This window comes from Myripristis murdjan, chromosome 9 (assembly GCF_902150065.1).
Source record: "Myripristis murdjan chromosome 9, fMyrMur1.1, whole genome shotgun sequence".
Lineage (NCBI taxonomy): Eukaryota > Metazoa > Chordata > Actinopteri > Holocentriformes > Holocentridae > Myripristis > Myripristis murdjan.
Genome location: NC_043988.1, coordinates 26,311,271 through 26,324,497, shown reverse-complemented (window position 1 = coordinate 26,324,497; position 13,227 = coordinate 26,311,271). Strand labels below are relative to the sequence as shown.

At 45.3% G+C, this 13,227-nt stretch overlaps 1 protein-coding gene and 1 pseudogene across 1 annotated transcript; both read left to right on the top strand.

The window, feature by feature from the left end:
- The first annotated feature begins 585 nt into the window (after positions 1 to 585).
- On the top strand, positions 586 to 2,564 carry LOC115364977 (uncharacterized; annotated as a pseudogene).
- A 3,715-nt stretch (positions 2,565 to 6,279) lies between these two features.
- lipg (lipase, endothelial) lies at positions 6,280 to 13,030 on the top strand. The gene is made up of 10 exons (XM_030060346.1): positions 6,280 to 6,560; positions 8,536 to 8,726; positions 9,024 to 9,203; positions 10,175 to 10,286; positions 10,436 to 10,654; positions 10,846 to 11,088; positions 11,341 to 11,461; positions 11,681 to 11,905; positions 12,020 to 12,124; positions 12,247 to 13,030. The coding sequence occupies exons 1-10, from the start codon at positions 6,473 to 6,475 to the stop codon at positions 12,257 to 12,259; spliced, it is 1,497 nt and encodes a 498-aa protein (XP_029916206.1). The 5' UTR covers positions 6,280 to 6,472; the 3' UTR covers positions 12,260 to 13,030.
- The last annotated feature ends 197 nt before the right edge of the window (positions 13,031 to 13,227 follow it).

The window sequence follows — 13,227 nt, the reverse complement described above, 5'->3', positions numbered from 1 at the left end:
GCAACTTGTGTTACATGTCGCAACCTCCTCCACTGTGGTTGCAAAAAGGGATTTTGTGGAAGATGCAAATGTGCCGAGGCAGCACTTCAGTGCACTGCCCTTTGCTACTGTGGTGGACTGTGTCATCATACGTAACTTTGTGTTGTCACACTTTCTTTCCTCTTTGGCTTTATTAAAAATGCCTTTAGGCTAAATGGTATCCTGTCTCTGTACTGCTGTATAGTTCCACTTTGGCCATTGCCATAACACACATGCATTTCATGGCATATCTGTCAACATCTTAGAAAACATGTACAGTATACTCTATACCGAAATACATACTTTGATGGTTTTTACTATTATTTAATTAACTGATTAGTTAATTAACAGCGCACAGGCACCAGCCCTGGTGAGACGCAGGAGGTTCCCAGCCGGGAATCACCCCACAGAGCTCAGGACCTCCAAGCCCCACAGCCCCCCACTCTCTGCACAGCATCACAGAAATGGAAGATTAGATGGCCCCCAGCAAGCAAACACATTGAGTGGCAACAGTTCGACGAGGGCGTCTGCAACATCATACAGACCATATCCAAGGGTGACGCTGACAGCCGGCTACATAGCATGACATCCATCATCATAAGTTACGCTGCAGAGCGATTTGGCTATGAAGAAAAGGGAAAACCCGGAGCCCCTTATGCTAAGAACCGTAGAGCCACCCAAATACAACAACTGCGGCATGAGCTTCGAGCACTGAAAGACAACACAAGAGTGCAAGGGAGGACCAGAAAGAACCTCTCGCCGAACTAAGGGACATCTTGCGGAAGAAGCTCATGATTCTACGTAGAGCAGAGGGGCACAGGAGAAGGAGAAAGGAGAGAGCTAGGAAATGAACAGCCTTCCTTTCGAGTCCCTTCGGCTTTGTCAAGAAGCTTCTAGGGGACAAGCGCAGCGGCCACCTCTCATGCTCCCCAGAGGAGGTCGACCAGTTCCTCAAAAACACCTTGAGTGATCCACAGAGAAATCAGGCGCTTGGTCCTCAGGAGACTCTCATCACACCACCACCCCCCAAGGTTGACTTCAACCTTAGAGAACTCAGCCTAAAGGAAGTCCAAGAGGTGGTGAAAAGAGCAAGATCAGCCTCAGCTCCAGGACCCAGCTGCATGCCATACATCGTTTACAAGAGATGTCCAAGACTCCTCAGGCATCTGTGAAAAATCTTGAGGCTGATTTGGCGAAGAGGTAGAGTTGCCAATCAATGGAAGTGTGCAGAAGGAGTATGGATTCCTAAGGAGGAAAACTCAAAGAATATCGAGCAGTTCCATACCATCTCGCTGCTCAGCGTGGAAGGCAAGATTTTCTTTAGCATTGTGTCTCGACGTCTGACAGAGTTTATCCTCCAGAACGAGTACCTTGATACATCTGTGCAGAAAGGCGGGGTTCCTGGTGTACCCGGCTGCTTGGAACACACAGGTGTCGTCACCCAGCTCATCCGAGAAGCCCGGGAGGCAAAGGGAGATTTGGCTGTCCTGTGGTTGGACCTGACCAATGCGTACGGGTCCATACCACATGGTGTAGTCAAAATCGCCCTCCAAAGGTATCACGTGCCAAGTAACATCAGTAATCTCATCCTGGATTACTACAACGACTTCAGGATGAGAGTAACGTCAGGGTCCGAAACATCCAGCTGGCATCGTCTAGAAAAGGGAATCATAACAGGCTGCACCATTTCTGTTACCCTTTTTGCCCTGGCCATGAATATGATTGCCAAATCTGCAGAGGTGGAATGCAGAGGCCCAAAGACAAAATCCGGCACAAGACAACCTCCAATCAGGGCTTTTATGGATGATCTCACCATCACAACATCTTCAGTGCCAGGAACCAGATGGGTCCTCCGAGGCCTAGAAAGGCTTATCGGATGGGCTAGGATGAGCTTTAAACCCAGTAAGGCTAGGTCACTGGTGCTGAAGAAGGGGCGAGTAATGGAGAAGTTCCGCTTCACACTAGCTGGCGATACAATTCCATCTATTACCGAGCAGCCGGTGAAGAGCTTGGGAAAGGTCTTTGATGCCAGCCTCAAAGACTCTAATTCCATCAGAAGGACCACCAAAGACCTCGAAGAGTGGTTATCAAAGGCTGACAAGTCAGGTCTACCAGGTAGATTCAGGGCCTGGATTTACCAACATGCCATCCTGCCCAAGATCCTGTGGCCGTTGCTGGTATATGAGGTCCCAATGACAACAGTTGAGTTAATGGAGAGGAGGATCAGCAGCTACCTTCGTAGGTGGCTGGGCCTTCCACGCAGCCTCAGTAGCGTGGCATTATATGGAAGCAGCAACATTCTGCAACTCCCTTTCAGCGGTTTAAAAGAGGAGTTCATGGTGTCACGGTCAAAGGAGGCACTCCTGTACAGAGACTCAAGGGACCCCAAGGTATCAGCAGCAGGAATCGAGGTCAGGACGGGCAGGAAGGGGAAAGCAGGTGAGGTGGCTGGAGGTGGCAGAGTCTCGGCTGAGGCAGAGGGAGCTGGTGGGGAATGTGGCCAGAGGCCGAGCTGGCCTAGGTTACTTCCCCAGGGCCCACGTTAAAGAAACCAGGGGCAAAGAGAGGCGGCACCTTCTCTAGGAGGAAGTTCGAGCAGGCGTGGAAGAAGAAAGAGCAAGCAGGATGGTGGGTCTGAAACAACAAGGAGCATGGACAAAGTGTGAATCAGCAGAGCAGCGAAGGGTCACCTGGGATAACATCCTGCGAGCAGACTACTACAGAGTCCGTTTTCTGATCCAAGTGGTATATAGACAGCTTACCAAGCCCGGCAAACCTCTACATCTAGGGCAAGACCGAAACACCATCTTGTGCTCTGTGCTCTGGAAGAGGGTCCCTCAAGCATGTCCTCAGTAGCTGCCCAAAGGCGCTTGCAGACAGTCGCTACCGCTGGCGGCATGATCAAGTGCTAAAAGCAGTGGCGGAGGCAGTGGCCACAGCCATAACCACCAGCAAACAACACCAACCAAGAGACATTAAGTTTGTCAAGGCAGGAGAGAAACACACCCCACAGTCAAGATCAGCACCTGGCCTCCTTGCCACAGCACCCGACTGGCAGCTGAAAGTAGATCTCGGCAAGCAGCTGGTCGCAGTCAACAAGACTGCGACCAGACATGGTCCTGTTCTCCAACTCCACCAAACAAGTCATCATGGTGGAGCTGACTGTACCCTGGGAGGAGCGCATGGAAGAAGCGCAAGAGCGGAAACGCACCAAGTACCAGGAGTTGACAGAGGAGTGCAGGAGGCAGGGCTGGACTACCAGATGTGAGCCAATCGAGGTGGGATGTCGGGGCTTTGCAGGTCGGTCACTATGCAGAGCCTTTACTAAGCTGAGGATAGTGGGCCTGGCTAAGAAGAGGGCGGTCAAATCTACCACTGATGCCGCAGAGAGAGCCACTAGGTGGCTCTGGCTGAAGAGGGAGGCCCAGTGGTTAACTGCTGCTGGGATGCAAGTTGGGCACTGGTCACCCCCGGCTGGGTCGCCTGGGCGAGGGTGTATGATGTTCGAACAGACCCGAAACACCCTATGACCCCAGGATATATCACTGAAGATGCATCCCAACGCTTCCATAGGAAGTATTGTAGAAGTTAATGCTGGAAATATGTAGATAGGTAGTTGCTAGCATGTTGTAAATAGTACCATTGTATTCCTCATCCTTGAAAATGTAGGATTAGCCACCAGGATCAAGATCCTAGGTGGTCTAGAAGCTGAGTTACAGGTAAAATCACAGCAGGTGTCAGCCATTTTGAAAAATGGTTGCCACGGTTACCACGGGACAAATCTGCGATGGCCCTGTAGCCAAAAATGATCCTTAGGGCATGCTCTAACAGTGTGCCAAATTTCATGCTTGTATCGTGAAGTGCACGATTCCATCAAAATATTGCACGTAGCTGCTGGACTATTAGGGACGCTAACGTTCGCTTTAGCAAATGTTAGGTAATGCAACACGCCCCCCAAATACTACCAGGAACTTCTTTGGTGGAAATTGGCCTTATAAGACTGGATGATCGGGATGGACTCAGGCTCTATGCTGGGGGTTTGCAAACTTTTTCATGTTCCCGACCTCTACTTGGCTGTCATCAAGCCACAGACCCCAATTTGAAGTGATTTTACCTTTTGCAAAGATGTTTAGCTCTGTGATGCTCCTGAACGATCTGTTTCCATTAGAGCGATTGACCGGGATGGACTCGTGCTCTATACCAGGGATTTTCAAACTTTCTCATTTTCTAGACCACCAAGCAAATTTTCTCCAAGTTCTGAACCCCCATTAGAAGTGATTTTGCTTTGGGACCCCATTATGAAAGGATATTTTGTTTTGTGTCAAGTATTAAATTGTGTAGATGCCATAGAAAAATATGGCATATAATGCCATAGAAAAATAAAATCAATCTGGTGAGATTAAAACAGAAGAATAAACAATCATATATACTTTTTTTTTTTTTTTTTTTTGTAACATGTTCTAAAGTGAAGCTAAATTTTTCATTTCTCTGAGGGCCAGCTGGAAGCCCATCAATGGCCCCTAGGTGTCCCCAGACCTCAGTTTGAGGAAACACCGCTCTACACCACAGTGCATCGTTTCATCATTTGAACTCGAGTAACCCTGTAGGATCTAGTGTCATGCACCGTCTGCCATGTTCACGCAAGCATATGGCTATTAAAGTAGTGTGCTTAACTCTATGCTAAAAATATAACATTTCATTTTGGCTGCTGGCACATCACGCACCGCCTCTCTCAAAAGGCATAATTTCAAGTTAAGCACATAAAATGAAGTTCACACTGATAAAATCACACTGATGCCCCACTCGTCCTACATCATGACATCATGCTCTTTTACATTGTGTGTATGAAAAATGTTGTAGTGCATTGCTGACACATTGGTACTGTTTACAGCAATTATGACATCAGGCATATTTTAGGGCTGTCTGTTTTAGGGCATCAAGTAAATGATTGCACCATGGATTTTCAAAATAATGGTATACATGTACTTTTGTCTTTTTCAAGGAGATGCACACTATTCCATAAGTAGGTTAAGTGTGACATTGTGCTTTAAAGCATTATAAAGCAGCCATCTGCATCAGCCACAGCTGCAGGTGCATTTGTGTTCCTGTCTGCTTTTCACATGGTTTATTTGTAATATTATGTAACAATGGATGCTGATTTTCTTGTTTAAAAAAATCATAGGTAGCAGTGTCTGTTTATTCAGAATGTATGCCACGTTTACAAAAACTGGGAATCTTCAAAATCCCTGGCGAGGAGAAACGGTGAAACAGTAAAAAAACAGGCAAATCTTGAGGTTGGCCCGCGTGATTTGCTGACCACTGGGTAAGAAATAACTCGCATAAAGAAACCATGACACACGGGAGGATATGGGGCATTGATTATTCTTGTGTCAGTGAGCAGTGCAATGGCTCCAGGAGTTAGCAGATAATTGATTGAGTCTGTTAATGGGACACACTGTCCGAGACGTGGAACAGCATCACTTTGACGGCAGAGATGCGTAAAAAGATTCAAAGTACCCAAGGCTGCTCTGGTGGCAGGTGACACTTCCAACTGGGTAGTGGGCGCTTGTGTGTGTAAACAGTGGTGTTATTGTAGCCAAGACCTTGCGTGAGTGAGCCTATTCTTCCACTCATCAATTGAAACTGGTCTCCGAGCTAAGCTGATGGCTTGGCAGAGCGCCAGGCAGAGGGGACAGTCCTTTCAGAGTGAGGTAACCTCGCCCTCCCCCCACTCGGGTCGGAGCCTTTTAAATATTCCCATGGACGCAGAGAGGGGGCTTGCGGGTTTCCCACGTATGATAATGGACAAATGACATTTCTTCCATTGGTCGAGCCGGACTGTAAGCCAAGGACTGTCACCGGGGCCTCTGTTCCGGGTCTGATCATCTTAAAATATGAATAGCCTGGATGTGCCATTGCCAAGCGAGAGTCTCACGTGGGCTCCTTTCTTAATCTGGGTCATATTTCATAGATTATGCCCGATGACAATAGGGGAAGATACGTGTAATCTAGGCCATGGGGTTAACTTCATGATTTAGGAAACTGCCTCTGAGGCAACATGAGACATTTTACAGCGTGCGTCAGTGCACAGCCCAAGTAAGCAAGGGTTAAAAACGCGCAACGTGAGACGCTTACTACGACTTCATTCAAGTTTGCCACGCCTTTAAACGTAAACAAATGGGGGCTTGACCAATAGCATCCGAGATAGATCAGCCGATGATCAGATGACTGAAAAGGAGAAACTATTTAAAACTCTAATGAGACACTTGATGCAAGTTCATACATTTCTTCAGCATCGCTTTCACCGGCGCGCACGAATCGCTCCACCGGTTCTCGCTGCTCCTCTCAGCCTTTCTGGATATTAAACCCACCTTCCGCGCCACCGGCACTGTGAAAGCCACACTTGATCCAGCTAATAAAGTGTCCTCCCAACAGGTTCATCCGTGTTCGAGAAATGAATCATATTCCACTTTCATGGATTTTCCTACAGTGTGCTGCCGTGTTCTTCTCATCTGGTCTTGCGGAGAATGCAGTTCTCAAAGGTAAGAGGCAGCCCTGTGCGTTTTGTTCATTCATTAACGTTGTGTCTTTTTCCAGCTCCGAGGGTTTAGTCAAAAACTGCAATATCATAAAAAGCAGCACAGAAATGCGCTTTTTAATCTTTCCAGTGGGGAAAATAGGTAATTGCCGGCGCCTCGGTTCCCCGGGAGCTGGATTAAAGTGTTGCTTGTTGGTTTAATTACATTACATATTCGAAGAAGTGTGTGCTTGTGAGTGAGCCAGAAAGGCGGTGATGGATTTCAGACCGGTTATGTGTCCCTGGCGAGAGCAAAAACGACTTGGAGCAAACCCCAATTGTGACGCCTGACAACGCCACGTCTGTGAACTATGTTTGGAAAGATCAGCTGAATCCGCGTTTTCACATGAACCGCTCACCAGTTCGTTGTAGCGTACCGGCCAAACAACTCGTTTTGGGGCTTTTTGTGAATCAAGACGAGCTGAATTCACAGCAGAAATGCGACGTCTCATCCGATGCCCGCCGTTTTTAATTCATGTCAGAGCACGCACATCAAGCTAGGAGGCAGATTGCAGGCTCGCCAGGTTGGCCTGACTGGTTTCAAAAAAAAAAAAAAGTTAAGTATAGTGGGTTAACAGACAAAAATGGATAAACTATGACCTGCAATCTGTGATCAATACCAAAAACTACCAATATAAACAAATTAATTACTTTGGAAAAAAAAAAAAACATTGAAATACCGTAGCCATTTTTTTTTAAATCAAGTTTTTACATCGGTGTAAACTGCACATTTGGCTCTGACGCGTTTAAATTGCTGTGTAAACTGCCCGTGTCCGAGTTTAACCTCCACCAGAGCCTCTGCTACAGAACAATAGGCTTGATGAGTCACACACTGCATTAATTTTACCTGTTTCAAACCCAAGCCCAGCGGCTTCGTGTTTTTTTTTTCTTTTTTTTTTTTTTTTTTTTTTTCAATAAAAAAAAAATTCAATACCAGCATTGCAGCTGTGACAGAGAATGAAATACAATATTCGGGTGGTGGTAGAGGTGACATTTTGGCCCTGCGCCCGTGTCTCCAGGAGTGCGCGCACCCGACACACATTATAGTAACAGATGTTGCCGCAAAAAGACAGATGATTGGCTGTCTGAGCCTCACCATGCAAATGTGAAGACGACGAGGGGCTGTCTGAGTGGTGTCAGAGTTTACCATCATGTTTGGAAATTGCAGTAATATTGTTGTAAATCATTTAGTCTGAGATGGATCCAGTGACAGGTCCTTTAGTTTTATGCAACATGTCACGGAAAGGCAGGTTTATTTATAGAGCTCCACTCAGACACAAGGCAATTCAAAGTGCTTTACAGAAGCATAGAAAATAGCTACATTCATCTAAAAGACAATAAAAACAGAAACAAAAATAAGCAGATAAATAGTTAAAGATTAAAAAGAAGTTATGAAGCTTATTTAATTTATGGGAAATCTGCAGAAAGCAATAATGTTTAAAGCCCTGGTTAAAAGGTATTCAGGAAACTTGTTCCACAGGTGGGAAGCACAGAAATTAAATGCTTCTTCACTTGGCTTGGTTTTGATCCTGGGAACACTGAGTAAACCAGTCCCAGATGACTCAAGGGGTGTGGATGCTTCGTAACAAGTAAATTTAGTGCTTTGTAGACAAGTAATAGGATTTTAAAATCTATCCTTGGATACACAAAAAGCCAGTGCTTGGCATGGACTCTGGCAGCAGCATTCTGCATGAACTGCAGCTGTCTGAATGTTTTTTTGTTTTTTTTTTTTGTTTTTTTTTTTAAAGACGTGTGAAGAAACCATTACAATAGACTAGCCTGCTGAAAATGCAATGCATAAACAAGTTTTTCTGTATCTCATTTAGACAGAAATCCTTTTAATTTTTGCTATGCCTTTAAAGTTGTAGTGGCCAGATTTTTTTTTTCTTATTTGTCTTTATGTGGCTTTTGAAATTGAATCTCATGTCCTTTTTCATCAGGTGGAGAGAGTGGATCTGATGAGCTCCCAACAGAGGGCAAGTCTCTTGATGAACTCATCAAGTACAACATGCGGAAGAGTCTAGATCTGGATCAGGAGGGCTGCTACCTGCAGCAAGGCAAAAAGGAGTGTCTAGAGGAGTGTGGCTTCAACGCCACAGCCAAGACAATCTTCATCATCCACGGCTGGACGGTACATATGAGCATACAGAAATGCGAGCACAATAGAGTTCTCTCCTCCAATTATGTTTCCCATAATCACAATCAGATTTCTGTCTCTTTTTTTCTTTGTCTTCCATGTAACTATCTCTCACTCGGTGGACAGAAGCTGTGTGTTTTATGGATGGAAGTGTTAACTCTTCCTGTGCACTTTCATTACTGGAATGTATCATGTGAATGTGACATAACTGAGTGCTGGGTGTCAGAGAGGTCACCAGGTTAAAGCAATCAGTAGTTTGGCTGAATGACTTACTGTCCTGTCTTTTCCCAGATGAGCGGGATGTTCGAGGGCTGGATGCACAAGCTGGTCGCTGCTGTGATGCAGCGAGAAAGTGAGGCAAATGTTGTCGTTGTGGATTGGATATCGCTGGCTCACCAGCTCTACCCTGATGCAGTCAACAACACCCGCCTTGTCGGATCCAGCATTGCCACCTTGCTCGACTGGCTTCAGGTGTGTGAATGGTTATTCATCTTGATTATTTAGTTAGACATTCTGAAGGCAACTCTGCTTTATTCTGACACTGATCATAATTCAGTAAGTAGCTGAAACTGAATGCTCACATCAACACAGTAGCCTGTAAGCAAATTCACACTGATAACAGATTTTCCTGGTTATGTGAGTTAAAATTAAAACTCTCTACTCATGTCTTAGCAAAATCTTCTTCTAGTCAAATGAAAGCAATAATGGCACTGAACCTGCCAGTAGCAACACTGCAGTGCAGTTATAGTTGCCTCATACAGGCTGATATATACATAGATATGATGACCTCCCATAAGGCTTGCTCTATGGAGATCTAGAGATGGTGTATCGATGTGATCTGAGCCATCTATGTTAGTGGAGCCAATGACATTTAAGTGGCTGTATAACATCCCTGTACACTGGGGAGGACAGGCAACCAGTCTTAGTGATCATTTGTGTACTGCAATCGTCAGAAAGTTTACATGCATGAATTCAGGATGTTTGAGAAAAAGCATTCGCATCCCGGAATTGTAGTTCTGTTTCTCCCTGTTTTGTTTATCCCATTCATACCTTAAGATACCCTCTGTTATTGTGCCCTCAGATCAGCACTCATCAGGGAAAGCAGAAAAAGCAGACTATTTAGCATTATTGGTACAAAGCCAATCCCATTGAGGAGTAATGTCACGAAATTGGGCACAGGCATGAAGCAGAATGAGGCGGGATTTGGGCGTACCGCCACGTAGTTGTAAACAGAGACAAAGAGTGTTTCATGGAGACAAACTGGGACAGATGGTGGAGGTGCTGTTTCATGGAAGTGAACATGCGTTGTTATTAACAGAGATTGGCTTAGTTGCAGGCACAACTGATTGTCTTTGGCTGAAATCCAGGAGATGTTCAGTAAGGGTTGGCGTTTATGGTGGCAGCTGCTGATGTGTGTGTGTGGTATCACTTTTCCTCAACAGGAAGAGCAGCAGCTGCCCCTGCAGAATGTGCACCTGATTGGCTACAGTTTGGGGGCGCATGTAGCAGGCTACGCAGGGACATATGTACAAGGAACCATTGGCAGAATCACTGGTAAGTTCAAGCTGAATTGACATGTAGTCGGGCTCCTACATGCTGCTTTCAGGGGGAAAAAAATCAATTGCCATTATTCCTTTTTTGCATTTAAGACATGATGATTGGTATTTTCGCTCACCCTCATGGCTCACCTCTGGTGCTTACAGGTCTAGACCCAGCAGGGCCTATGTTTGAGGGTGTGGGGGAGCAGAAGCGCCTCTCCCCAGATGATGCTGATTTCGTTGATGTGCTGCACACCTACACCAGAGAGGCCTTGGGTGTGAGCATTGGGATCCAGCAGCCAATTGGGGACATCGATATCTACCCAAATGGAGGCGAAGTGCAGCCAGGCTGTTCTCTGGGTGATGTGCTGTCAATGGCTGGAAGTAAGTACTCAAGAAATAGCTGTTCATGTTGGCTCATGCTTAGCTTGTGGGTTTATTGGGGTGCAGTGGTAACTCAGTTGCTTTAGGCTGCCACTGCTCAACCCTTTTGTTCCAGTTTTATCTAGTGTTTTTTGTAAGCTAACCTGCTGGGTAAAACTGTACCCCATCTAACATCCTCTCAATTTCTCTAGATTTCATGGAGGTGATGAAGTGCGAGCATGAGCGTGCCGTGCATTTGTTTGTGGACTCCTTGATGAACAAGGACCATATGAGCTTCGCCTTCCAGTGCACAGGCCCTGATCGCTTCAAGAAAGGCATCTGCCTCAGCTGCCGCAAGAACCGCTGCAACAACATTGGCTACAACGCCAAAAAGATGCGCAAGAGACGCAACAGTAAGATGTACCTGAAGACACGCGCCGACACTCCTTTTGGAGGTGAGTGGGTGGAAGCAGAAGACGAGAAAATGCTTAACCGCTGTTGATCTTATCTTTATTCCTGGATGTTGGCTTTCTGGAGGCTTACTGATAAGCCACTGTACAATCATTTAGGTTTCTTATCTTACTTAAATAGTAATATCTTATCTATTTTATGATTCCACACTTACTGATATAAGCAACTCTTGCTGTATACTATTCATACTCCATACGTGGTGGATCAACCATTAACTCTCTTTTTATATTTTTCAGGTTACCACTACCAGATGAAGATGCACGTATTCAACAGAAAACAGTCAGACAATGCAGATCCCACCTTTTACGTCAAGTTGTATGGCGCCCACAACGACACAGAAAACGTGTTTGTCGATGTGTAAGTACCGAAACTTCATACCATACTGCAAAACCAATCTTTCCATATACCTTGGCCAAGATTTTACTTCATTATTAGTCACCCTTGCTACTCCTGAATATTCATTTTAAATTAAAGTCAGAATTCATAGTTAAATTGAACCCAACACTTGTGTAGGTCTTTAAAAGGTGCCGCAGTGTACTTTTCTGGGTCTCATATTTTTTCCTCCTACCCAACCAGCCCTGACAGCGTAGGTCTCAACGTGACCAACACCTTCCTGGTGTTCACTGAGGAGGATATCGGTGACCTGCTGAAGATCAGTTTGATCTGGGAAGGTGCAGCTGACTCCTGGACCTCCGTATGGAAGAACATCAAGCAGTCGTTCTGGTCCTGGAAGACCAAGCCCACCAATCCCGTGCTGGAAATACGGCGTATTCGCGTGAAAGCTGGAGAAACACAAAAGAAGTAAGTGCGGAAAGCAGCTGTCTGGTCAAAGCACCTCTGCCATTACCAGAATTATTATCAATTACACGTTTCTTAGGCTACTTGTATTTAATTCGGGATTTATTTTTGTCTTAGGTTTACGTTCTGTGCCCAAGACCCTTCAAAAACCGAAATTTCACCAGGGGAATCACTAACTTACGTGAAATGTCGTGATGGCTGGGAAGTGAAACCAAGAAAACGGTAAAGCACTTTAGTGGATTGTTGACCTCAAATTTATTAGTTAATCCCAAACATTTGGCTCTACAGCGTTGACTCTTGCTCTGTGGAAAATTAACAAACGTATTAACTTTTCTGATTGACAGACTGCCCATGTAAGGATTCAGCACTTCCAACAAACAATGCACGTCACTATGGGGACCTAATGTGGAATAGTGAGAAGCACTGCCTTCTCTCCATTTGAGCACTTTCGTAGGAGGAGGATTGATCAGCGCACGGTGGGAGGGGCTTAATGAGGTCTCAGACTTGACTGCACCTGGATGGCTTCCATTGGTCTCCAGTCACAATGACTCTGGACTCCAATGGGACAGCTTGAAAATGGCCTGAAAACGGCCTGAAAATGGCGTGCGGGCTGGCAGGCAGAGGGGCCGGGCCTAAACACGGTAATATCGCCTGAAGATTCACAGAACGTTATGGACTAGTGTCAACTCGGACTGGTGAAGTAGAGTACAGATCTGTCAGTGGACATTCACCAGCAAATGTAGAAGCTGTGTTGTACATTTTTTAAAAAACTTTTTATTTATGAAGAGAGGAAGCACTGCAAGACCAAGCTTATTTATCGAAGCACATCCGCAACAATGAAGCACATGTTGAATGCATTTTTCCATAGCTGCAGTATTTGTATGTGTGTGTGTGTGTGTGTGTGTGTTAGTGTATGTGGTGATGTGTGTCTGTGACCAAGAGGTGTGCCTTTTCTGCTGAGTGAGATTACTGAAACACTGAGACAACTCAGCTCATTGCACATGATCTGTTCAGAGGTTCTGTGCGTAGTGTTACTGTATGTGGCTTATTTTGGGGGTGTGTTTATGTACATAATGTAAATAAGTTTTTGGAAAAAAATAAATTTCACCTGTTATTTGTACTAACTTGTTTATGCCCACTGTCGTAATTATTTGATGTCTGAACATCTTACTGTTGATTTATTTGTCGGATTTGTCAGATTTTCTCTAGAATGCTAGAAATACTTCCATTCCATTTAAAGCAAGCTATCATGTGATTAATGAGTCAAATCATCTTTCGAGAATAAGGAATAGCAAAAAAGATGGGTATTTTTACTTTTTGTTCCT